This window comes from Colius striatus, chromosome 9 (genome assembly GCF_028858725.1).
Source record: "Colius striatus isolate bColStr4 chromosome 9, bColStr4.1.hap1, whole genome shotgun sequence".
Taxonomy (NCBI): Eukaryota; Metazoa; Chordata; class Aves; order Coliiformes; family Coliidae; genus Colius; species Colius striatus.
In genome coordinates this window covers 4,981,677-5,005,509 of record NC_084767.1, presented here as the reverse complement: position 1 = coordinate 5,005,509, position 23,833 = coordinate 4,981,677, and the positions used below count along the sequence as shown (strand labels likewise).

Below are 23,833 nucleotides of genomic sequence, written 5' to 3'. Positions count from 1 at the left end.
GACTTCCATTTCTTGAAGAAAATAATATTTTATTTGAGGCTTTATTTACTAGTTAGAATTTTTCAATTCAGTTCCCTGTTCTTCAGACTTTTTCACTGCAAACCTAAATTTCATACGACAGCATAACTGTGCAGGTCATTTGGTCCTGTTTCATTACTTTAGATAACCACAGTGTTTCATTTGCAACTGTGACCTATGGAATTGTTTATAGAGCCTTGTCAAAACTAGTCAGCAGTTCACATAGGTGACTGATAGGAATTGAGAAGCAGACTTACAGCCATAGTTATTCTTGAACTGAGGCTGGTTTGTAGTTAAGAACTTTTCTCCATCTCTGTATTGCATTTTTCAAATACTCTTTGTGGTTGCTTTTGCAGTTGAAACTAGCTTCTGATCTCCCCTTAAAAGGGCCTAGCTAGGTAGGTCTTTTCAAAATGTGTCAGTTTCATGTGTCAGGTTGTAGTGTGAATATTAACCTTTTCATAAATTACAGACTATATCAAATACCAGCAGCATGCTTTCCTAGATGAGTCACTTGTAAGTTGGGGTTCAATTTAGAAGGCAAAAATTGATAAATGTTACTTAGGGTATTGGTGTGATCATTATCATGTTGGAGAAAAGTGGATTTGTTGACATTTCATTTGAATGACTGCTTTCAAAATACATATTTTCTGCATCTCTCTTGATGTAGAGAATGAATAAAAGCTGAAAAACAATGGGTAGGATCCACAGCTCATACATAACTCTTAACAAATTTATAACAATTCATTATAAAGTGCAGGGTTTTTACTAGAATCCTGACAGTGGGAAGGTACAGGCCAGAAGTTCCCGAAACAAATCCAAATATAGAGACTTTTCTCTGTGGCTTTGTAAATATTTTACTTTGCTACCCTGGCTAAGCTTGGAATCTTGTGAGTACCAAGGAATTTGTCAGCTTTATCACTGGTAACTATTTTCCAGACAACTATGCATTAATCTCCTGGAATCGTTGCCTAAAGTGGTAATAAAATGACTCTTAAGATCTTTACACCCCAGCTACTACTGTGTTTGGGGTGAATCTGGATTTTTTAAAGAACTTCTTTTTTAATCAACATTCTCTTATTACGGGATGTGATTTTTTTTCTTTTTTTTTTTATCTATCTTGTATGCACCATTGTTGGTGGAAACCTCAAGACTCCTTCAGGAGAGAGCTGGCTGGTGTGTCATCCATTGGCTGCTGGTGCTAGGTCCTTGTCATAACAACTAGGTGCCTAGCTAAGGCAAAATGCAAAATCCTGATCCACAAGCCTTTGAGTCTTTACAGTGATGTAACCAGCTGAGCTTCACAAGAGGTTTTCCACACACCTCTCGCATAACTGTAGGTATCTGGAATGTGCAGGACTGTAGAGAAGAGTGTTCAGGTTCTGTCTTTCAGTGCCTAGTTAAATTATGGGAATTCACATCTGTGAATTTCTAGAAGTGAAGGATGTGACTCCTGGTCTCCTCAGGCAGCTTAGGTGGGGAAATACTATCCCCCAGTAACAGATAACATAAAGCAATACTATGATGGAAATGCTAGACATGAGTTGGAAGGAAAAGTACAAAAATAAGCATGAAGGGCATTCTACTTGTCTTGACAGCCTTGGTAATGTCATCTTTTGACCCAAATTAATACATCAGGCACTTAAGGATGGATATCACAGTCTGTTTGGCTGCAATTAATGTTATACTACATTTGTATTTTTGCTTTTGTGACCCTGTGGTGGTTTTTTATGATGCTTAAACCCTTGCAAAGATTCTGTGTCATCTGCTTAACAGGACAGTAGAACTTGGTTGCCATTTGTTAAATGTGGATGAATGAACAATGAGGTAATATAGGAGTTAACTGCAAGGCCTCCTCTGGTCTTCTGAGAAGTCATAGCTGAAAACAAAGCTTGCAGGATTTGAAGATGCTTATGAGAAGTTAAATACTGGAGGAAACTGTGATGGAGAGTGTAAGGTGTCCTGCAGATCAGTTTTCATTCTGGCTATGTAGAAACACATCAGAACACTGACATGTAAGGGCTTCTGCTTTGACTATGCTGAGTTTGTTGTTTGGTACTTCAGTTGCTGCTGAAGCATAGTGTTTCTTCTTAAGGGGAAAATTAAAAGTGTGCACACTTTCCAACTTGTATACCCTGTTTTATCCTCAGAGTTCACTTCTAGGAAAAAAAGATACAACTAGCATTAGTTTTTAGTCAGTTTTCAAGATTGAACTTTGCTGACTAATGTTCTCTTGCAGCCGAGAACGCTGATGGTATCCTGGGCTGCATCAGGAGTCCTGCTAATGCTGAATAATTTTCTTTGTTTCAGGTGGTATGGTCAAGAAAAGGACTACAATGTTCTAGTTATGGATCTTCTTGGTCCCAGCCTCGAAGACCTATTCAACTTCTGTTCTCGCAGGTTTACGATGAAAACAGTACTTATGTTAGCAGACCAGGTATGTACAACTGCTGCTTATAACAAGTTTAAATCCCAACAGTATTTTGTGCAACATGGTTCTATTCAAGTGGGTTAAACAGTGTGTTCTGCAAGGCTGTTTATAGCTAAGTGAACAAATGACCTCTGTAGGAAAGAAGGAACGGTGGCTTCTGTGTGCTGTGGCTTACAAAATGAATGTAGGCCTGTAGTGGGAGGGGAGCACATACACCAGCTCCTTGATGACATGGATCTAACAATTGCAACTTTAATGAACTTTTGACACTAATATGGGTGAATTAACTCCCAATATTGGCCATGGGGGTGGTATTAGAAGGTCTGAAGCAGTTTCCAGTCATGATTGTGCTGGTTCGATGGAAGCGTGCTGTATGTTGGCCAGCTGTAGGCACAAGTGGGCAACACCCAAATATTGTAGATCTGTTCTTATGTCACTATGCACTCACCAACTGCTGTAACTTCGAACGCCAGACCAGAAGCTAATAAATACTGTTGTTGTGGTGCTCAAAGACAGTTGTTAAAGCTATTAGTGGAGATGCCACTCTCCCTTAATCAAGACCTCTAAAACTGAGGTCTGGTAAGTCTTTTTCTAGCAATTGATGTTTTTTCAACTTTATTTATTACTGTTTAATAAGTAACTTGACTGTGCTGCCTTCAGCTACTAGAAAGGCAGTAAGGGATTCACAAGTTGAATTTTCAATGGCAGTTTAAATTTCAACTAGTAGTACATCACTGATGTTAGTACTGAGTTGTCACTTAGCCAGATGCTCAGAGAATCCCAGGCTCTTGGCCAAGGAAGCTCATGGCATTTCTATGGAGACAAGGTCAACTGTCCCTATTCTCACCTGCCTTTGGTGAGCCCTTTGCCTGCTCATTTAGCTAGAGTCTGGGTGGTAGAGCATCTGCAGGGAATCTGTAAGGGCTTTGTGCAGTATTCCTTTGGATGATAAACACACTGTTGTCACCTGGGAAACGTACACAGGATGTATGGTATCAGTGCCTGGAACTGGATTTTAGGGCAGAGTCCAGTAGAACAGCTGTCAAGGGTATGATGTTGAAACAGTTCAACTTACTAAAGACTGCATGAAGAGTGTTTTAGTAGCTGGAACGCTGTACCACAGAAATGCATGTGCTGTGTGCTCATGCACAGGAAATCGCATCACAGTGTAGGATGATACAGATGTGCCAGTTTCCCTGCGTCTTCATTGCTGCCTGTTATTCCTGAATCACAGTAGCCTAGATATGACAGGATGAACCACAATCAACTTGCTCCTTTGAAACTGTTACCAGGAAAAATGATGCTTAGTAATGAATGAATAACCAGATGAATGAATAACAGGGATGGGGAGGGAATGAGCTTTAACATTTTCATGTGGTAGGCAGAAAAACCTTGGTTCAAACTAAGAAATTTTAATGGGAGACTATAGTTAGAATGTCAACTTAAATGCCTGGGAAATAATTTCATTTATTTCATCTGCCATTTCCTGACCAGAATTATGATATTTTAACATATAAGAAAGATAAATTTCTTTGCACAGAATTGAAAAGAAATTGGTTTTCATTAAGCAAGTTACAGAAGGTAACACTAAAAATTCATGCTTTTGTTGAAGGTTTAAGTGAATTGTGCTCATTGAAATCTCACCTCTTTTGTTGTTGCTGTTTTTTTACAGATGATCAGTAGAATTGAATATGTGCACACAAAGAATTTTATACACAGAGACATTAAACCAGATAACTTCCTAATGGGTATTGGGCGTCACTGTAATAAGGTTAGTCTAATGCTCTTTGTTTAAAAGATCCAAGCGGAATGGCTGTGTTACTTGATTCAAGCTGCACAACCTTTTTAAAACCCATTGCTAAAGCTGTTGTTTTGGATGCTAAACCGTGGTTCTTTGATGTGAGAACTTGAATTTCTCAGTGTCTGCTTCTAAATGCAGTGGCATACACATGTGGGTCTCTGACCCATCCTGTGAGATGCACTTGACTGCAAGATGATTTCTAGGCTTGCAACAAGATTATAAACTAACCCTAGAGAATAAATAGTTACTTTTCTCAATGTTGCAGTTTCATTATCGAGATAACTGTTGTTTTTCCTCTATGATAAATTCAAATCTTGGCTTTGGTTTTGGGGCTCGCTTCCTGGGATGAAAAGAATTCGTGCCAACGTGGGAGCTCCTGACCTGCTAGTCATCAGGGCAATTAAATCTTGCTATGGCAGACTGGTGAAGAGAACTCTTCAGCCATCAGAATTGTGGATATGACTACTAGCCAACACACAGATCAATTGTCTTTAAATGGAATTAGGCAAATATGTTGACGGGAAACTGTAAAGCTGTACAGTATCTGAATATATTGTACACAAAAACTGCTCAAATTTACTGGGAGGGGGGTGTGCCGAGGTTGTTGCACTTGTTTGGATGGGTAAACATAGTCAGAAGTGCATGTTTCCTGATGAAAACCTTATATAGAAGAAAACTTTTCGCTTTTATTTTTAGTTCTCTTGAGTGAAATATACGTAATCCTGCAATTTGTATGTCGAGCTCGGGCAGACAGGCAGCATTGGCAATGCATTAAGCATGCTACTTAATAGAAATTAACTTGAGGACAAATGTATGTGATCAAACTGTTTATTGGAAGCAAGATTCCCACTTATCTTCTCTATATGCCATCCGAGAACATCTCTCTTTAGGCACTACTAGTATTTAAAATGTTTACCTTTGTTTGCCTGTATGAATGCCAACTTCAGGGCCATGAACATTAGAAGAGGAAAGCTTGATTAACGGCAGATAATAGCTCTTGTTTGAAGAGGTGCAGTGCACTGGACTGTTTAGATACAACCATTGTTGGAAAAGCTTGTTAGTCCAGCTGGAAAGGCAGTCTTTATGTAATCCTGTTGCTGTTAAACTTTGCTTGTTCCCAAGTTTCATACTTTCCCTCTGTAGAGCTCTATTTTTCTCAGCTGTGTTGAGCAGTTAGGCTCCTTAATTTCCTGGCATGACTTAGAGTGCAACTTAAACTTCATTTTATTTTTTCCTAGTTTTAGTTTCTGATTTCTAGTTGTTCTTTTTGGGCCATTTTTCTATACTTTTGCACAGTCATACTAGGTTGGCATTGCTGCACTGTTTCATCTTGATGTGGATTAATGGCCTAGAAATTGCTACTGTGCTTACTTTAGTGGAGGAACACATTAGACTTGCATCAGCTGAAATGGAAAACAGAATTGCCTGTGAACGATTATATTTTTTTCCTCCCCATTAGTAGACCAGTTAGGGAGCCACACAACAGTGTGGTGATAAACACTGTGAGCATGGGCTTCATAACTTGCAGGAGTTTAGTACACAAGGGAGGTAGTTCTCAACAGAAGTGCCCACTGCTAGATTTACATGACCAAAACGAGGAGCAGGTTGCTTCAGTTTGGAACCAAGTGCTTCCTCTAGGGAACACTTGCCACCTTACAGCATTTACTTTGTATTTCTTTTTGTACCTAAGTGTAGTTTGGGGACTTTTAGAGATTACAACATACATACTAAAGACAATCAGCCACAAAGACTAAAATAGCATGGTAATCTTGTTCCAGTAGCTTCCTGTCAGTTTCATTTTTTAACAAAAATAAGTTGTTTTTTTTTTTCCAAATTACAATTTGGTGATTGGGAGAAATTTTACTCTCCCACCTTAAAAGATGAATTGTCAGCTCTGCTAGAAATAAGCCCTGCATGCTTATGAAAGTAAACTTTAAGGTGACTAAATGCCTTCTACCTCTTCCTTACTGAAGATTTACTTTTTCTAAATGTCTTTTGGGGGAAGGGCAGTTTGTGGAACCAAAGGATGCTTTTGTAAGCAAAACATCAATTTCCTTTTTTAATAGAGCCAAATGTCACCATTGCTATCCCTGGTCAAGGCAGTGCCATTTTGGAGCGGCTCACAGTTGAAATTTACCTTTGTCACACCTTTCAAATTTTCTCTTTGGAAAAAAAACCAAAACCCAAAACAAACAAACCAAAACCAAACATACATAGTTTTTTGAAAACTACAGTGCTTGGTGGAAGAAGGATGGCATTTGGCTACCCTGTTCTTTCTCGAATGCCTCGGTGTTGCCTGTCTGCGCCGGCCATTGTTGCAATGTAAGCAATACTGTTTGATGCACTGCCACCCTCTATTGTTTGTTCAGTGTTTAGAATCTCCAGTGGGGAAGAGGAAAAGAAGCATGACTGTTAGTACTTCTCAGGACCCATCTTTCTCAGGATTAAACCAGGTCTGAACTGTCTCCTATTCCAACCTCAACCCCAAATTCATGTGCTTTTATTTTTGTTTTGGTTTTTTTTTGTTTGTTTTTTTCTGAAGAATGTAGATCTTGCAAAAGCACCTCTTATGTTGGCATTATTCAGACATACTTGGCAAACATGTAACATTACTAAGATGTTTCCCTGTGGCGCTTGTTTAAAATGTGAAATTATTTCTAAACTTGATATTAAAAGGGCTAAATGTACGTGCTTGATTTTCAGATGCAGGTTTTGGTTTTGTCCTTTAAAACTCAATGACAAGCTACTTGAATGTGTGAAAGGCTAGATAGGCCACCCTAGTGTGATGGCAGGGCTTCTGCTTAGGACTGTCTGCTTGCCTTCCTGTGGGGTTCCTACAAGTGTGCTTGAATACATGTGGAGAAGTTCTGTTATCATGTCAGCCAGCCTCCTTCCTTTGCAGTTTTTATTCAATATCTTTCCAACTATGTAATGAGGACTCTTGTGTTTTCATCCATTGTGCTTCTAAAATGAAATCCCTTCAACAGGCTGTGTCTTAGAGAAGCGTGAGCTTATCTTGTAGTGTTAAATGTAGTGCTCTTGACTCTTTAAGAGAAGATGAATTGGAATGAAATGAAGACGTATGCCGGTTCATAGCAGGACAGCTGGAAATTGCTGAACATGAATCATAGCTCAGGAGTTTGGCCATAGAAACAGTCCGTAGCTTTCCACAATGACAGTCTTCGTGTGTGAAATCCCAGGCAGCCAGCTGCTCTGTGCAAGCTGACAGGATTCTGTTGTCTGCTTCTGAAACTTCCTTATCAGTTGAAGCAGGGACTTTGATCTACTTCTCTAGTTGCTCTTGGCAAAAATCTTGCCCTACTTCTCCAGTTTCCTGCTGATTGTGCAACAAACAGAATTGAGGTGGTATGAGGTTATATGTGGGAACACATCTGTGTTCCTGCTGGCTGGCATCGATATGTTCTGTGCTCATCCAAACCAGGCTGGGTCTTCCAACTTAATTCTTTCCAAGATGGGCTTACTCCTTTGCCTTCCACCCATCTACAATGGGAAATACAGAATGAGCCTAAGCTAGGGAACAGAGTAAACTTGTACAGAGAAATTAGTGCTATAAAGTAACATCTAGTTACTTTGATAGTGTAAAAAAGGTCTGTGGTGATGATTTTTATCTATACCTCTTGAGAGAATGCAGAATTACCTTGTTGAGATCTTATACCAAGAGTTCATAGCAGCTGTGGAAGAAGCAGAGGATCATTCACCTTTAACTCTTTTGAAGAAAGTAGTCTTACTATGTCTACACTGCACAGGGATAGACACCAGCTATTTATATATTGGAGGCACACTTGAGTGTTAACTAATTTTGATTCAGGAGTGGTGACTTTGTCCCTTCATACCATTACTTAATGACAAGATTACAGAATGCACATCAAGACTCAGTTGCTTAAAGTGTTTGTAACTAAATGTGCAGTGCAAATATTCTGACTGATGTGGAGAGTGTTTGGTTTCCTCTCCTTCTGAAGGCATAGAAGGTTCCTTAAACTAAAGGACGAAGGCCCTGCAAAAGCAGCTGTTGCAAACTATACATCAGAGGCTGTCATTAGATCAGAAAGCTTTAATCAGAAGCTAAGGGGTTGCATTTGAGCTTGGCCTTTGCTTCTGGGAAAGTTGCGTTTGCAGTGTAGTAATCACATAGAAGCTTTATACTACTACTTTGAGTTTAGTGTCAAAATCGCTCATTTCCTGAGATCTGGAGAAATGTGTCGGTGCTCACAAAGTGAGTGACTACCCCTAGTGGTAGCTGTGGCGGGTGCAACAAAGGCAAGACCCTCACTTTCCTGATCTGGATAATGTAGTTGATTTAAAAACTTGGGTTTATGTCCTTTGGCTCAGAGCACTCTGGGCTTGCAGGGAGGCTTTTGCTGGAACAGCAAATGTAGAGCTGCCACGCTGTGCTTTGTGCTTGCATATAAATTGTGGCAAGGCTTCAACTCAAGGTTTTCTGCTCTGACATCAGGATTATAGTGGTTTTTAGCTTCTTTTTTTTTTCCTGTCTTTATTACTATAGCTAGAAAATCTTCTTCAACTTGATTTCTGAAACATACCTAGTATGCAGCTCAAACTTTCAGTCTTTCAGTGTCTCTGATATTTCCATTTTGACTGGCACTTGAGAGTTGTCAGTACTTCCAATGTGCCAGCATTACCCTTTGTTTCAGTCTTGGATACAAGCATACCTGCATATTCATCTCCAGGACTTGTTCTGCATTTACAGCTGCATCTTTTGTTCTGTTCTGCTATCACCTTCAAGGTGATAGTGACTAGGTTTTTATTGAGAATTTCTTGAACCTTATGTCTTCTTTCCATCATCTTTTTCCTCACCTAAGTTACTTTTGCAATATTCATTAATCTATAGGGGTTGTAGTCTCTGATCCTGTAGCATTAAACCAGCCTTGGAATCAGGAGCTCAGCCTGATGATTTGTAGCTTGAAGACTGATTGCTAGAATTTGGAAGGTTCCTTACATACTTCTGCCTCAGCTTTTTTTTTTTTTGCCTGGTCTTGAAATCTTGTCACAAGAAGGTACAGTCTGTATTAACCTTCATAGGCTGGCTGTTAGAACACTAATTAGCACGCACTCAGTTGTTGCTAAATATCAAATCATTAGGCAAGCTTGGTTATTAGAAACCTAAATTGGATTCCACGTACTAGGCTTGAGCTTCCTGGCTGTGTTAATATCATCAGCAAGTGTGTCGTGCTGCTGTGATAGTGTTCTGGTAGTCTTACAATGAGAACATGATTGAAAGCAAGATGTCTTGTTCGCTGTTGAAGGTTTTAGCCTTATGCTCTGCAGAATGGCCAGTGTGCTTTGAGACACAGAGAAGAAATCAGACTGTGCATCATTTGCATTAAGCTGCTGAGCTGCCATTAACTGTCTGTATGTGTAAACTGCTCCAGTGAGTGGGGTTTTGTGAAGTGTGCTTTCGCACATAGTAGTTCTCTTCCTAAATTGTGCGCTGTAATTATTGAGCTAATTTGATACAGACTACAATAGTAACATAAAATAGTTGTAGAACTACGCTACAGATGTTGAGTAGCACAATCTAATCTGTTCCACTGGATTCAGAAAAGGCTTGAACTAATTTGCTGTTCAGTTTTGAACCGACTAGTTACAGCTAGTTGTGACTCTGCACTGTTACTTTGCTTCCTCTTAACTGTAGGCTGTTGCATTGTGTGGATGTCTTTAAAAGTAGCTAATGCCTAGTGAAATAGGTTGGGGATTCTTTGCATTGTATAGGAATATAATCTATTTTCATTTTTCTTCAAGTTATTCCTTATTGACTTTGGTTTGGCCAAAAAGTACCGGGACAACAGGACAAGGCAACACATACCATACAGAGAAGACAAAAATCTCACTGGCACAGCTCGATATGCCAGTATCAATGCACATCTTGGCATTGAGCAGAGGTGAGTTCAAGGAGACTACTACTGTGTTTTTGGAGGCTGCAAGATGATCTTATTTTGAAGCTTTTGAAGTGTCCAGACTAATTTCTATATTAAAGTGTATACATCCCCCTGCAGGTGCTTTTCTTTTTGGCTGCTTATGCAAAGGTGGGGGGGGGGAGGAAACTCAAGCACCTGATCTGCTTCTTGAAGAGTCTTAAGCTTTGCAGGCATGAGGTGGATGTTCTGCATACTAGTTGGATTTTTTTAAAGCATAAGCTATACTTTCATGGGGATCTGACAGGACCTTCAAAATTAAATGATACACTTTCCTGTTTGTGTTGATACCTGTTGATGCTACTGCTGACTGCCTTGAGATGCAGTTCTGCAGACAGAAAAGATATTCTAAAATTGGTATCTGTGTCCTGTTTTCCCACTCTCCATTCAAGTTAGTAAACTATTGCTTATTCTTTTACCTGCAAGCAAGACTACTTCTACTTCACTCATGCTGTATTTTGGATTCTGGTATCAAATATACCAGAATTGTTTACTGTTAAATATGTACATGTATTTGGATATACTTGTATGTCTGAGCTTTGTTTGATAAACAAATGTATTTTTATCGTCTGGATCAAAAGCATATTGCTACTACAGTATCCCAGCAGCAGTCCAGTGGAGATTGCACTTCAGGTTGTTTGAAGTGTATGTTAGGTACTCGAGAGATACCGAGTGCTCCCTCTTCCCTCCCTTACCTATATGCTTAGATATTATATACATGCAGCAGTGTGGCTTTACCACTTAATGCTGAGGTCACTTAGATGCAGTTAAAACTTCCATGAATGTCTCTGCCCTTCAATGTAACCAGGGTGGGAATGGCAGAATTTCTAGTGGTCAACTTCTACTCAACATGTAATGTAACAAACATTTGGTGCTTTAAAATGCTCCATGTTTCCTTTTTGCTTTTAATTTCCTTAAGGTTCCTTAAGTGTATTTTATTGTCTGTCAGTGTCATCATTTAAGCCTACTTGACATGTGTGGGTCAGATAGGGTAAATGACAGGCGCCATTTCTAAAGTACATTTTCTAGAACCCAAGCTGTTCTTGTAAGGGAGTAGCTGTGCTAGCACCTTGCAGTGAAGGGAAGGAACTGCAAAAGGCTATTGCTTTTGAATTTAATTGAAGGTCTTGTACAATCTCTGCTGGTACTGAGAATTTTAATATAATTAGAAATACAGCTTAATACATGCTAAAAGCAGTTAAGCTTTCTAGATCAAGCCAACAGTGAGGCAACGTAAAGAATGTATTCATGTAATCAAGCAAAACCAGTCCTGAAGTTTATGGCAGAATATTTCAACTGATAGTGCTGTACTATAACTGTTACACATGTTCTCCTGTGTATGTAATGACAGCTATTCTTGAGCTGTTTGTAGTCTTGTCCATTTATATTTTAGTAATGGGGAGTATTGTCCTGTTGTCCAAATTCTGGAAATCATTGTTATCAGTATATGCTCAAATGTCATGTATCCATTACAGATACACAGAACTAAATGTATCCTACTCCAGAATGATTAAATTAAACATTAAAACAATGAGCTGGGTGGGGGAAGGAAACCAGTAATCCCTTTATTGCTTTGAAAATAATGCCTTCTCAAAAAATGCAACTTTATGTCCTGGCCCCACACCAGTTCACTGAAACCTGATGATTACAGTCTGCAATTCTAATAGAATTAGCAAATTTTGCAGGCTGGACTTTGTGGTCTTAGTGTCATTTTTCACCCCCTGTCTTTGGCTGTGTTTTCATGTTACAGCTAAGATGACCTCAAAGCTTACTGCTGTCAAGAAGTGTGAACCAATTTTCTCTTCCCTCACCCCTAGGTACTGCTAGTGCTTTTTTGGCCTAGTGGTGAAATGGTTCAGGGAGCCAAACCAATTTCCTTCTGAGATAGCTCCCTGAACTGGTTCCCAAAAGGGTCAGAGTTGGAACACGAGGGGGTAACACACAGGCCATTCCGGTGATTATTCGTAGTTGTACTGAGTTGACTGTAACTATCATCTACAGCTTCCTTCCTCTCATACAAAGAACTGTAGGTAGATCTATCCAGGTTCTTTACAGATCGTTGTTGCTTGAAGGGGGCTGTTTTTTCCTTGCCCTTATTCATAATCCTGTTTGCAACACCACTCTCAGCCTTTTGTTCCCTTGTGAGTGTAGTAAGGTTGCTCCCTTTCCTGCCACCATTTCCATGCCTTTCATGCAGACATGCCTGGGTGGCAAAGCACTAGCAAAACCTGTCAGGCTCTCTTGATGAGGGAACTGGTAGAAGAAAAATAAGTTCTTTATCTGTCTCATGTTAAATAGATGTCAGCTTCTGAGGGGCAGTCAGAGGAGAAATCTCATTCTGCCACAGTTGGGAAGGGACAACTTTGCCAAGAGAGAAGGAAAACATGGAATATTTTTCCCACTTCAGTGAACTGTACTAGCCTGAGTAATCATGAAAGCTGTGTAGCAAAGTACAATGTGGCTGAAGTGTGGATCTGGAGCACATGGAGTACAGAAAACACTTGAAGCCTTTTAGATGAGAGCTTGAGTGTAAATTCTCAGGGAAGTTTACAGATAACTTTGAATTTTTCCAGCTGCCTTTAGTCTTCATGTGGGAAGAAAGCAGAGGCACCTCTCTGCATGCACTTTTCTAAATACTGCTTGTCTTTCAAAAACCACAAAGATAAATCTGTGTTTTAAAAGGAGGGAGGAAAGGAAGGAGGTGTGGGCCCTTTTGGGGCTGGATGCTTAGTATTGGTCCCAGATTCTCTCACAATGCATTCTATGGTTGCTACAGGTAAAGGTTTTGTTTCTGTCCAGGCTTCTCAACCAAACGGGAAAGACATTTAATGTTTCACTTCTTATTTTCCAAAGTTTTTGTTTCCCAAATTATTCTAATGTAACTGCAGATGGAAGCTTGCCCCACACACAATACCTGACTATTCCTTGCTTGAAAAATGAATAGGATCTCCTTCCTGCTCGTCAAGACTTGTTACATGCCTGCCAGTGGAGTCCTGAACACCTACATGTCTTAGCTGTATTAGAAAGAGACCTTCTTTTGCACCAAAGCTTAGGTTAAATTTGTTCCTTTTTCTTGGCTTTGTTTTGGGATGCTTGCACTATTTGGTATGAAATATGAAATGCCAAAGTTTGTCATTCATTGTGCTCTTGTCTCTCCAGTCGTCGGGATGATATGGAGTCTCTAGGCTATGTATTGATGTACTTTAACAGAACCAGTCTGCCTTGGCAAGGACTAAAGGTAGGTTGTGTTGCCTTTCTTCCTCACCCTGCTTCTTTTTCTTTTCATGTTTGGGTATCGTGCTTCTGCCTACTGGTCTGGATAGGTGGTTGTAGATCATGTTTGGCTTCAGTTGTACAAAGCAGCTTTTCCCAAGGCATGATATTTACAGAATATGAAAGAAGGGTTCTTTCTGCTTCTTGTGCAGCAGGCAAAACGGGTATTGTTTGACTCTCTTAAAATGTATGCTAAACAATAGCTTATGTCATCCTTGAAAATTATGATTGTCCTGTTGTAGGCTGAGGCCCTTTTTGGGAAGTAGAAAATAACATTGTTAGTGGCTTTTTAAACTGCTGTAGCGAGCATGGAAATAATCTCTTGCCAAGCAAGTTCAGCTGTAGTAATACCTTCAGTTTATGGCATGACTGAGTAATTCCTAGCTGCAGCAGACTCGTTTCAAGTATTTTCATGTGTGGTGGCCAATTACAAGCATGGCAAATATTTCTTATTTCTGTTACTTAGACTTCAGTGATTTGTTTTCCTGTTTTAATTGTTTTTCTTCCTTCAAGTGAGAGCTGTGTAATGCAAATGGTGTTGCAGCTGCAAGTTTTCTAAAAAGGCAAGCAGCTTGTGAAACACTAGAACACTCCAGCTGCAAATGAGTGCAATGGCTGCTTACTGAACCAGGCAGGCAGCCCTTGAACAGGGTACTGAGTGGGAATTAATAGAACTTTGGCAAATGTAAATGTAAGTGTGGTCTGTTTAATGGACAAAAGCAGCAGCAAGAACTACACGAGCTGTGCCATGTGATGGAAGCATTAGACTGCAGCAAATGGTATTAAACTGTGTCCAAATCTTAATACCAGATTGACCTTCATTCTCTTTGCAATAAGTGTGTGGGACTTGGAGATCTCACATAAAATAGCCATGGTTAACCAAAGGATTTTTGTCTTTTTTTTTTCCACTTTTGTCCTTGTTAATCTGACATTGCACAATATCTTACATTGTGACCTACATGTTCCACAGGCTGCAACAAAGAAGCAAAAGTATGAAAAGATTAGTGAAAAGAAAATGTCCACTCCCGTTGAGGTTTTGTGTAAGGTAAGAGTTTCCAGATGATGTCATACTGGGAAATGAAAGTTGGTTCTTTCTTTTTTAAACTTGAGCCAGTATACTAGATGTTCAGCAGCAAATGCCACGAAAGACTAATACTTCCCTGTCAGACCTGTGTGCCTTCTGTTTGGCCACCCAGCAAGACTGTGAATATGTGTAACAGGGCAGGCATTGGTTCCTGTTTCAAGGCACAGTTCATGCCACCATCATTCCAGTTATTGGCAATGGTCAACTGTACAAGCTCTCTAGCTCTCTTAGATGAGGCTTGTCCATTTCTTCTGCAGTGAGAGTCCAACATTTGCCTCCCTGGATAAATAAAACAAAGGTAGAGCTGTATAGCTTCCCTGTATATGCTTGTTTCTGCCTCTTCAAGATTGTTGATGTTATCTTGTATATCTCAAGTAGAGATGGTAGTGGCATTGGATGATCTTTAATCCATGTCATGGAATGATGTTTTTCCAGTGCTGTCTTTTGCGTCTTAAGATTTCTCTTGAGCTGTGTCAGCCACACGCTTGTTAACAAAGGTCCTTGGGAACAAGGTAGTTCTTGCACGTTGTACTGCAGCACCAAGGACTGCACTTTGTAGTCATGCCCACTTCCATACCCTTAAAGTCTTGACAGCATCTTCCAAACTGCTCAACTGTTATACCCTCAGTTTTCTTTCTTGTAGTACAGCCCTGTGCTCTATGCTATTTCCTAATCCCATATAGGCTTTAATGTAGCATTAAATGTATAAGTATGTAAAGCAGGGAATCTTTGAAAGAGGTTTTCGTGGTTTAAGCCTTCACACTTAATAGGAGTAACTGACCTTGCCTCTGGTATGATCAAGTAGATTACCAAGGAAACGCAAGTGGAATATTTTGAGACACAAGTAATACGTATTTCAGAGACCTAGTTAATTAGAACTAGGTTTAATCAGGGTGAGTGAAGTGCCTAAGGATGTGGCATGGTAAAGGTTTTGATAGCAGAGGACTTGAAGTTGCAAAACATGAATCAGGTAACAAGTTTGGAGAAGGAATGCGTACCTGGTAGCTTGCTGACCAAATCCACTTTCTGAAACACAGAATAAATGAATAACTGGAGGCAAAGTCTCTTCTTACCAGAGAAAAAGTGGCAGAAAATTCATCTTGCAGACAGAAATACAGCTTTTTGCCTTCTTATAGGATTGTTAGAGGCTTTTTGCTGCAAGACATGACTTGATTAACACTGTTGATTTACAGGGATTCCCTGCAGAATTTGCCATGTATCTGAACTACTGTCGTGGCCTGCGCTTTGAAGAGGCACCAGATTACATGTATCTGAGGCAATTATTCCGTATTCTTTTCAGGTCAGTCTCAAAGTGGAAAAGTACAGAAATTTGTCAGTGCTTTTATCAGTTGATAACTGCTCTGGGGGACTTGCAGAGCAGCTTTCTGCAGTGCATGTGTTTGGTGTAGGGAAGTTCTTCTGAGACTTTCCATTATTTCAGAGTTTGAGAAGTTGTTTAAAGGACCTGAAAAATATTGTTCAATGTTAAACATGAAGGAAAAGCTTCTCATGGGTTTGCACTGCAGGATCTGACCACTAATGCTAGAGGGTTGAGGCCATGCTTCAAACTGTTGCAAGTAGTACAGGAAATTGATCCCTTGATAAAAGTGTTTGAAGCTTTTTATGTTCGGAGACTGGTGATAGGGCTAGCAGTAGTGCCCAGGAGATGGATTTCAGGGGAGGAGAACAGTGCTATTTCATTGAGCTCGTTAAAGAAATCAGAATATAAATTCAATGTTGTGGAGTGAACAGCATCTGTAAGAATCAGAACCGGTACTGATTTCTCAAGAGTCTCCCTCGAGTTTTTGGAATCCAAAGCTGTTTTGAATCAACCTACAATACTGCAGTCTCTCCTTAAAATTATGTATTTAAAGGAAAAAAGCTGGGAGCCTCAGTGCAGGCAGCTGGGTGAGCTGGGCTGTGAGGAAGTGCTGCTTCTACAAATGCAGGCTGTTGTGTAAACAGGGAAGAAAAGGCTGCTGGATGATATTTGAGCTTCAAGAATCCCTTTAAGTTAGTAATCCCTAGCATTCGTATGCCATTGATTATCTCCAAAACAGCTTACAAAAAGAGTTTAACCTCTAGTTCTGAGTATCTGGCCAAGGCTTGGTATTAGCAATAAGGAAGTTACGGCGCATTACTGTAAAGTATTTCCCTCTTTTCTAGGACCTTGAACCACCAATATGACTACACATTCGACTGGACAATGTTAAAGCAGAAAGCAGCACAGCAGGCAGCCTCTTCCAGTGGGCAGGGGCAGCAGGCCCAAACCCCCACAGGCAAGCAAACTGACAAATCCAAGAGTAACATGAAAGGTTAGTAGCCAAGAACCAAGTGACGTTACAGGAAAAAAAAAATTACACTAATTTGGACAATGCCAGCAATTTAAGTGTTAGATCAAGGAGGTGGTTTAAAAAACACATTTGGCTGTTAATTGAAAAAGCAAAACCAAAAGACGTCCTTGGAAAATTTGACTACTAACTTTATACCAAAATGTCCTTGTTCTTCATATCATTTCTTCTGGGGATGTTGGGTCATTTTAACCACTGCATCTTTTGCTCCTGCATTAACCACTTTCCAAAAAAAACCCAGAAACTGACTTGGTGTTGGGAATGTGACCTTTTTATTTATTTTTATTTATATATGTGTATATATATATTTATATATATATAAATATATAATACAATCCAAAATCCTAGACCTAACACTTGTTAAGGGATGATTCTGGTTAACTAGGCGAGGATCTAGAGACTTTGGGTTCTACTCTGTTCCAGCTGGTATAGTGCTGTGGGTTTGCTTCTGTTCTATATGCCTCAAACATGGGGAAACAGAAAATTGTGAATCGTCTGGCTTCCTCCAGTGGCTTCACACTGAGACATTTGGTCCAAAGTTCAGAGGAAGGGACCACTGAAATCAAGATGTCTTGCTTCAGTCAAGGAGTAGCCCTGAACTACTGTGGACTGCCAAGTCACAATTTTCTGAAGTATCTGGATGCTCTGGGTGGGACTTCAGGTTTCTTGTCTATTTTTAATGTTTCTGGGTTATGGTTTCAAAGGGAAAAGTTGTGAGATGTTGAAGATATAATTATGTGAAAACTGAATTCTGAAAGGGCACAGACTTTTTTTTTTTACACCTTCTAGAAGCTTTTGTGTAGGATTTTTTTTCTGTGATGTAAATCTGCCAGTGTTAGTCACTGGAATGAAACTGCTGCAGGTGATGACTGTTAGAGCCAGACTTGTAATGAAGCTGATTCCTCGATGAGCTGTGAATAAAACTTAAGCTAATGAGGTGGTGTGAGTGAGACTAAAGCTAGATTTAATGCAGAGGTATCACTTCCTACCCTACAGTATATTCTTGTCTTGACTATCACTTTTATATGTATAAAATTACATAGAAAGCTGCATTTCTTTGAGTTCCAAGTCAACCATGTTAGAAGTGTTTATAATAAGCTCTTATGTATTGTGGCAGCATTCAAACATCACCAGGTGGCTTTAGTCAAAATAGCTGTCAAAAAATACAACATTTCATCCAGGAAAAAATGAAGCAATAAAAGATCTGCTGGTCTTCCCAAAACTCAGTCTGAAACGTTTTCTTGAAGAAAAAAAATGGCATGGGATGGGATTCTGTATCAGGTTCTCTATGGCAGAGTGTCCACCTTGTTTTGCTGGAGCCAGGAAGTGTTAAAACACTGAAGGCTGTAAACCAGTTCCTTCAGCTGAAACAGGCATATAGCAGAGTCAGTGATGAAGCACCCAGGATTGCTTCCTGAGGCACAGCAGCTCTGACAGGAGTTCTGAACCCAGAATTGATGTTGGGTTTTAGAGAGCTTGGCCTTTAGAGCAGGAGGAAATAATCTGAGCAAAAATGTTTTTTTCTTCACAATGGCTAGTGCTCAGAGTGAAGGTCCTGCAGGAGGTGATGATCTGTAAACAGGTGCTGCCCTGGAAATCAGGGTGTATACACTTGAAATAGTGTTTTGCTGATGAAGTATTCTGGTTTAATGTGCTGCCATCCTGGCTCAGGAGGTCTCTGGCCAAGTGCTATACCATAAGTGAAGAAATGATCTTATGATTATCTGTCCTCACATTCTAGAGGTGATTTAGTGACAGAGTGCAAAGCTGCAGCTGTCTGACAAGCATGAGTAACAAGGAAGCTGTCTTACAGCTGAACTTTATAGACCATTTCCCTTTCTTGGTTGACATTCTTCAAGCACTGTCCTTTGGTAATGAGGCCTATTGCTACAGCTGTGGAGGAGCTGCTGTTTTTCTAGCAAAATTTCATTGTCTCTTGTACAGAGTGACAGCCTTTTTGGGAGAATGACTCTGTCCTCTCCCCATCACAAAGAAAAGGTTTGTGTCCTTTAGATGGAGCAACCTATCACGTAAGCAAAGTGTTGAGATTGTGCTTGTCAAACACCTGGAGATTTCCCAAGCTTCCTAAAACATTAGCTTCATCTGTTCATCAAAGATTCCAGATTGCTAAAATCCTCTGTGCCTTTTGGGGGTCATATTGCCTGTTAGTGAAAACTTCCTGGAACCAGCTGAGCTCAAGCAGGAGTCTGTATGGCTTACATGTTGCTCTCAAATACCTGGTTATTTTTTCCAGAGTTCAGTTAAGTTCTCATGAAGTTGCTGTAGCAAATCCTATGCTGAAGTGGCTTAAAAGACTTCATGCTATCGAATCACCCCCCTTTAGTAACCATATCTAGTTTAACAGGAGGACTTGGAAGTAGTAATTTATGCATGCATTTATTGGTTAAAATCTTACCATGTACTCTGTAAGTACATAAGCGCAAATGCTGTTGAAGATGTGCTTCTGGGGAGGGTGGCAAAATCTCACTTCTTTCAAACAGTGTCCAGGAACTTACATGACTTGGCTTGTTTGGGCAGCATGCCCATTTGTAGATAATCCTGGCTGTCTTAACTTGGATCCTTATTAAACCATCTCACTGAGTCCTGTAGGTATTCAAGCTGAATACCCTGGTTCCAGGGTAGCCTGGTCTGTTAGTGGCCATTTTTGTTTTCTGTGTTGTTTTTTTTTCCTGTCCCCCAAAACTCTGCAGTGCCTTTTGTAACGGCAAGATCAGCTGGTTTTGAACTTGGGAGAGGTGAACTGTTTCAACAGAGCTGCTCTGCTGACTCTAGGAAGTTTAGCTCTTGATCCCTTGACGGTGCAGCAGTTGTTCAGGTGTGATTTGTAATAATGCTTATAGTCAGCTTCCCTCAGTTATAAAACTGACTCAAGCAGTCATTCTTCAGGACAAAGTTTATCAGTTCCATTTGCAGGAGATGTTTTTAATTCACATCAGCACAGAGCTCTGTGAACCTGTCACCAGTCCCATGAGCATTTCCTGGGTGCCTGTGCTCATGGTGGTCTTTCTCAGAACAGACCTCCCTCAGTATTTGAGATGTAGCCAGTTGACAACTAAATACTTTTCACTGCTCGTCTCTGCAACTTCTTGATAGAGAAAGTTTGAACACTTCAAGTAGAGGAGCTTCTTGGAGTAGGACAGTACAGTCACTCTTTCCCTGTTGATCAGATCTGCAGCTATGGTAATAACAAAGCAATTGGATTATCCCTCACGTAGCACAGAGACTATCAAAGGTGTGGATCACACCCTGGAGGGACAAGGAGGGGTGAATGTGCAGATTTGAGTTGGCCCTGCATATAGGAAAGTTTTGTTTGAAAGATGCTGGCATAAACTCTTCAGTGTGCTCTTCATACTGGCGAAGCCTTCTGTGCTCCATGAATGTCTCAGCATCTCGTTTGACAGCTGTGCTTGGGAACACTCCTACATAGTCTTAACAGGACTTGCATGGGGTGGTATGGGTTGGATCCAGTTCCCTAGTGCTTTCTGTAGACTTGGGTGCTCTCTTGACCATGCTACCTGGGATTTGAGGTATTCTAACAAATATCAGGAGATGATTTTTTCAGAATGTCTCTTACCCTCAGGTTCAGGATCCCGCTTTCATTTCAGACACTTGGGCTTCTAAAGTGAGTTGATCTGTTGCTTCCCACACTGAGAGCACACTCCCTTTGATTTCGTTTTGGCTGCTTTCATGGAGAAAGTGGTTCAAATGATGACTCAGTGTTCACCGCTGAACATGCTAAATGGAAAAATAGTGTTAACTTCTGCTTGTATGCATCAAGTAAGAGTTATGGACAGCTTGGTACCAGTGGAACTAAGGGATCACTGGGGTTTCTGTGAGAGTTTGCACTCCAGTGGGAATGACTCTTAATTCTGCTGCAGGATTTGTGGGGTTTCTTTTTTTTTTAGGATTGCTAGTGCTGAATAAAGATAATTCTCATTCAGTATATTAAGGCTGGGTTCAAACAAATCTTCTCAATTACCTGTAGCCTGCCCTGGAAGACTTACAGCTGCCTGTTCTGGGTACTATCCAGCTACATTTGTGGTTGAATGTCAGGCTGTGTTTAAGACTTGTTTGCACTTGCTTCTCTCCGGATGACAGCACAAGCTATAGCTGAGGTCAGCTTTGTCTGTATTTCACTGTGAAGAGGTTTCTGTTGCAAAAACTCAGAGCTGTTGCTCAGCTGAATTCATACATCGACAGAATACCAGGCTGTTTGGAGGGTGTCCAGAGCGGAAATTTGCTTGGCAAAGTAGTCTTTGGTTGAGATTCCTCTTACCTCGTTAAAGCACGTACCTGAGTCACTAGAAATGAGCATATAAGCAGTCACATGAAGAGAAGACTGGCTTGGCTTGCAGTAGCTGGTTCTTTGACATGTGGCTGTGTATTCCTTCACTCTCCCCATTCCACAATGTCTTGAACTTGTCATATGGAGCTCTGAACTTGAAAAGAATTGTTCTTGACACCCCACCTCCCCTGTCACATGAATGGTTTCACATGTCCTTCCAAGGACAGAAGGTATGCAGGGTTCCTAGTCACTGGCAAAGGTTCTCTCGTGTTCTGGTTGCCCAGAGTGTCATGTGTGAGCATGTAGTGAACACCAGTTACTGTAAGGTAAGTTATTCCCGTCCCTTTTCCTTCAGTGTGCGTGCCGCTGTCGTACAGCGTCCCTGAAGAGCACCACTGCAATCAGATGACAGTTTGACATTCAAGGGTATAAACACGAGGCATTGCAGACAAGTAGAAAACAATCCTATGAAATTACATCCTGCTTCCTAGTGGCAGTAACACATCTTGTTTTCAAACTGTTGGTCCGGATTCCTGTTTGAGGAATGCGGCTGGTGCGGGAGCCTGTTTTGCAGTGCGGCAGTAGGTGCGAGGGACAGGGAGGTGTGTGTGTGTGTTTGAGCTAAAAAGTGGTGGTAGATGCTGGGTAGCTTTGCCAGCACCTCTGCAGTTCTGAGACAGAGCAGCATTTTCCCCTTTGAATGACCATAACTGGTGATTGATTCTCCTGCTGTGAAGGCTGTTTCTCATTTTCATCCCGTATCAGTAAGTTGCCCTTGTGTTTATCTTGCAGGTTTCTGAGCGTGGCGAGGATGGGACAAAGCAGAGCAGATCGGAGCAGGACTTGTCACTCCCCAAATCCTAGAAATTATAGTTCATACAAGTTCGTACAATTGCCAGTGGCTGTGGGCAACCATTTACTTGGTGTAAAGAACTTACTATCAGTATAAACTGGCTCTGGGCAGTGTCAATGATGCTGCACTTTGAGTTGTAGCAGCTGTAATTGTGAATATTACTGAGATAGTGAAACATGGTGTCCAGTTTTCTATTGCATTTTTTTCAAGTGGAAAAGTTACCTAATGGTTGACACACAAGTGGAGAAAATTGTGCATATGCCAATTTTTGTTACCTTTTTACTTTGAACTACACTGCTTATGAGATCTCATTGTTTTGGAAGAATGGCATGAACAAGTCTTCGGCAACAGTTGTGATAATTGTAAACGCTCACAATTGTGCACTCTTTTTTTTTTCTGGTTATTCCTCCCTGGGTTTTGAAAGTTGTACACTTAAAACATTCTTAAAAGTTGTTGGCTTCTATGTGCAACATACCAAGCCAGCTGACATGGTAGTAACCAAAGATTCCAGTTTTTAAGCGTATGAAAGACTCTGCCTGCTTACCTGTGCTAGAAATAACAGCATCTAAAAGTGAAGACTTAAGAGAAACTTAGCGACTACTAGATAATCTTTAGGACTCTGCATTAACTATAATGTTCTTGGTATAAAAGGAAAAAAACAGCATATTTGTCACGAAATTTAGTTAACATCTTACAACTGAACCTGTATGTAAGTTGCTTAGATAAATGTAATCACTGTAAACATCTATATGATCTGGGATTTTGTTTTTATTTTGAAGCGGGAGCTTTTTTGTTTACAAGTTCATTAAAAACTAAAAAAAACAACCTGTTTCTGTAAGGAAATGAAAATTTTTTTGGTTTTAATTTGCCTCGTTAATTCATTTGATGAAATCTGCACCACCCTGTTTTTAAACTGAGTTTCGAGGCCATTTGTTAAGCGAAAGAAGTTGTGTTTCTTTCTAAATCATTTTAGATTTAGTGTTGTAACTCTTCCTCATTTTGTTTTTAAATAAATTTTGTATTTTTTCCTCGACTGGGGGGGGGGAGGGAAGGGGCAGTCTTGCATTTTTATAACTTGTTGTTCGAGACCAGCCCTCTTAAGATTGGATTGTTGGGGGGGAGGGGGAATTTTTCAAACTGAAATGGCATCTCTTGTGGCCCCAGGATTGGCAGCCTCGCGGCGCTGCCTTGCCACGCATCACCTGGACTGACTTGTGATTGATTGCTAGTTTTGAGGAAAAAAAGAAATGGAATATTTGGATGGTTTTTAAACTGAGGCATTTTCTTTCAAGTTCTTGTGAAGTGGATATGAGCAGATTTACTCTTGTTCTTGGGGACAGCCTCGCACCATGCAGAGTTCACCTTGGTTACTGCCCCGGGCTGTCTTCCTTCTCACTCCTATTCTAGCCCAGCTGAAAGAAAGAAATACTTTTATTGCTGGTAATTCTTTAACAGTGTAATTTATTCCTTTATAGCATGTCAGAATAAATTAAAAAAAATGTCTGAAAATGCTGCCAGATGCCTATTGTGTAAATGTTGTTTGTATGTTTGCTTTTGACACAGATCCCATACCTACAGCAGAGCTCCTGTTGTGCTCACAGTTCCATTTTTTTTACTGTTCAAAAGGGGTCTTTCATTTTGAAAACTGTTTCTTCAAGATGGTGATACTTAACACCGTGTGTGCTGTGTCATCACAGAGTGGGCACCTGGAGGGAGACCCCCTTCTCCTGCAGTCACCCTGCTTAAGCTTTATGTTTAACTT

The 23,833-nt window shown here is 40.4% G+C and overlaps 1 protein-coding gene across 4 annotated transcripts in view; it reads left to right on the top strand.

Moving 5' to 3' along the window:
* The window catches only part of CSNK1A1 (casein kinase 1 alpha 1), a 34,491-nt gene extending 11,389 nt beyond the window's left edge, over positions 1–23,102 (top strand). Inside the window, exons 3-11 of one of the 4 annotated variants that reach the window (XM_062003120.1) lie at positions 2,329–2,455; positions 4,122–4,220; positions 6,620–6,703; positions 10,032–10,171; positions 13,364–13,442; positions 14,448–14,522; positions 15,755–15,861; positions 16,728–16,840; positions 22,011–23,102. In XM_062003120.1, coding sequence (XP_061859104.1) covers positions 2,329–2,455; positions 4,122–4,220; positions 6,620–6,703; positions 10,032–10,171; positions 13,364–13,442; positions 14,448–14,522; positions 15,755–15,861; positions 16,728–16,840; positions 22,011–22,018 — 832 coding nt within the window. In that variant the 3' untranslated portion in view covers positions 22,019–23,102. Of the gene's footprint in view, positions 1–2,328; positions 2,456–4,121; positions 4,221–6,619; positions 6,704–10,031; positions 10,172–13,363; positions 13,443–14,447; positions 14,523–15,754; positions 15,862–16,727; positions 16,882–22,010 lie in introns of those variants that run through there. The other 3 variants (XM_010195650.2, XM_062003121.1, XM_062003119.1) reach the window with 3 other exon arrangements.
* The last annotated feature ends 731 nt before the right edge of the window (positions 23,103–23,833 follow it).